Source organism: Cebus imitator, unplaced genomic scaffold, assembly GCF_001604975.1.
Source record: "Cebus imitator isolate Cc_AM_T3 unplaced genomic scaffold, Cebus_imitator-1.0 Scaffold87, whole genome shotgun sequence".
Lineage (NCBI taxonomy): Eukaryota > Metazoa > Chordata > Mammalia > Primates > Cebidae > Cebus > Cebus imitator.
Window position 1 is genome coordinate 2,712,630 of NW_016107402.1, and position 2,468 is coordinate 2,715,097.

The window sequence follows — 2,468 nt, forward strand, 5'->3', positions numbered from 1 at the left end:
GAAAACCACACGCACAAAAAATCATTCTCAGTGTGCAGAACGGCCAGGCAAGGTCTCGGTAACTCAGAAAATCGTCGCCTCTTCTCTTTCTTTATCTCACCTCCCAGGAGAGTGAGTGGAAAGGGGGAATCAAGTTCCTGATGCCTTGCTGGGCTCCCAGATCCACAGCACCTTCTGCCCGCCTCACAACAGACAGCAGCTATAGTGCCCTCAACACACACCTGAGCTAGCAGACCCAGCCACCGCCATGCAGTCAGCAGTCATCCTTGCCTGCCACCAAGCAGGGACCAGTGACTCTCCTGTCAGGGCTGGGATTAAGTTGCAAAGGGTTTGAGAGATTGGGGATGACAAAAGGGACTTGAAGACTAATTAGGAGCAGCAATGAAAGCTTAATTCATAAAAGCAAACATTTTCCATCCACCAACCTGCAACCAGTTAAGGGCACCGTTTGAAAGAAATCTGTGCGTGGGGAAGGGAGCCAACAGGAACAGGAAATGTTTGAAAGAATGTAAACTATTTCAGTTTCATAAAAAGTAACAAGTAAACAGTTATTACATGCAAATAATGTCCTGGTTTTAATTAATGCTGAAAAGTCAAAATATGGTTGACATTTGGATGTATACATTGAAAGGCAGGAGAGGGAGAAAATGGTGCCCAGATGCCCGTTTCTGAGTGGGGCTGGCAGCTCAGAGGGAACTAGAACCTTGAGAAGGTCCTGTTTATTGGTGATGAAAAGCACGGTTCTGCTTCAGCCGCTTCAGCCTGGAGTTGGGGAGCAGAGGGAAACCAGCTTACTTCTTAACAAAGCTAGAGGTGGGCCTGGTGCTTGGGAAGGGCAACTCCCACTTCAGCCACTTCTCGCAGGCAGGCTGATCTTAAAGGGGCAGCGGACCCTCAGGCCTCCATTTCACGGGGGGCAGGGTTTCTAGGACTTTCCCATTTAACTTTTCCAGGAGTTAAGTGATGATGGGTTTCAGGTCCCAGAAGCCTCCCATTCAACAGCCCCCACCCCTGTCCGACCTTCCTTCTACTACCCAAGGTCGATCAGACAGACAGGATGGCACACCAGTCTGGACTCTCGGGTAGGAGATGGCAGCCTTCGAGCTGTTTTCTAACATTCGCTGCATTAGCTTCCATTCCAGACCACCTAGGGCTCAAAGGCGCTGGGAAACGGCACCTGGGAGACCACAGCTGGGGAGACAGAGCCTTCGAGTATGGGTGAGATTCTGCCCCCTACAGAGAGAGTGGCTGGGGTGCTTGGGCCCTGCAGACCAGGGACTCATCTGGCAACCCCCTTGCAGAAAGACCTTTAAGCTCCCTTTTTGAGCTTGTGAATCCACAATCTCCTGCCAGCATCTTTTGTGAGATCAGGGGTGTTTAAAGAGGGGTGGCATGAAAGGGTTCGGGAGTTGGTAAACCCTAGAAACTGGGGGAACATTGTCTTTTTTTGGCAAGAGACTATAACTTTCCTCACCTCCTCAAAGGGATCTGTAACATTCTACGGGATTACAGATCACTGTTTTAGACAAAGCTGTGTCTGGAGACCTGTTTTTCGGGATTCCAAGGCCCCTCTTTCAACCTCCTTCCCCGCTGTCCCTGCCCTTGCCAATGCTGAACTGGCAAGGCCTCCCTCCCGCTTACCTCGCCCACTGCGTCCCACAAAGCGAAGGTCATTGAACCTGGCCACCTGGTTCTTCATGACGGCCGAGGCGTTGCGTAGCTCCGCAGAGTAGTTCTCATCATTGCCTGCCATCACAGTCACCACCGTGCCATCTGGCACATCCCCCAGTGCCACCACCTGAGGACACAGGGCAGGGGATGCAGGGGGACAGCTTAGAAAGGAAGTGGGAGGCAAGGGAAAGGAGGGGATGGGCTGGGCCAGGCAGCTCCCCTAGGTCCCAGGCGCACTGCGTATTTCTCCAATGCAGGGTGGAGAAACGGCTTAAAAACAAAAAGGACCTTCCCCCAAATATCACGAAAACAAAAAGATGGAATCTCGAGCTTCCACACCAAAATCCCAGATCAACTGCTTAAACTGTGTCCCAAGAAATTTCAGCGAAGTCTAAGCCGGATCTGTGAATCAGCTCAGTCACTATGATGTGGGGAGCAGTTCCCCTGTTGTCTTCAGCTGCAGCGAAAGAGGAATCAACATGCCCCTAGCAACGAAGTCTCCAAGTAAAAAACAATATCAACGATATGGCCGGGAACGGCGGCTCAAGCCTGTAATCCCAGCACTTTGGGAGGCCGAGGTGGGCGGATCACGAGGTCAAGAGATGAAGACCATCCTGGCCAACATGGTGAAACTCCGTCTCCACTAAAAATACAAAAATTAGCTGGGCATGGTGGCGTGCGCCTGTAAGTCCCAGCTACTCCAGAGGCTGAGGCAAGAGAATTGCTTGAACCCGGGAGGCAGAGGTTGCAGTGAGCCGAGATTGTGCCACTGCACTCCAGCCTGGCGACAGGGTGAG

At 51.8% G+C, this 2,468-nt stretch overlaps 1 protein-coding gene across 1 annotated transcript in view; it reads right to left on the reverse strand.

Moving 5' to 3' along the window:
* RUNX3 (RUNX family transcription factor 3) overlaps positions 1–2,468 on the reverse strand; it is a 64,932-nt gene that overhangs the window by 26,133 nt on the left and 36,331 nt on the right. The window contains exon 4 of the mRNA XM_017534594.2: positions 1,642–1,798. Coding sequence (XP_017390083.2) covers positions 1,642–1,798 — 157 coding nt within the window. The remainder of the gene's footprint in view (positions 1–1,641; positions 1,799–2,468) is intronic.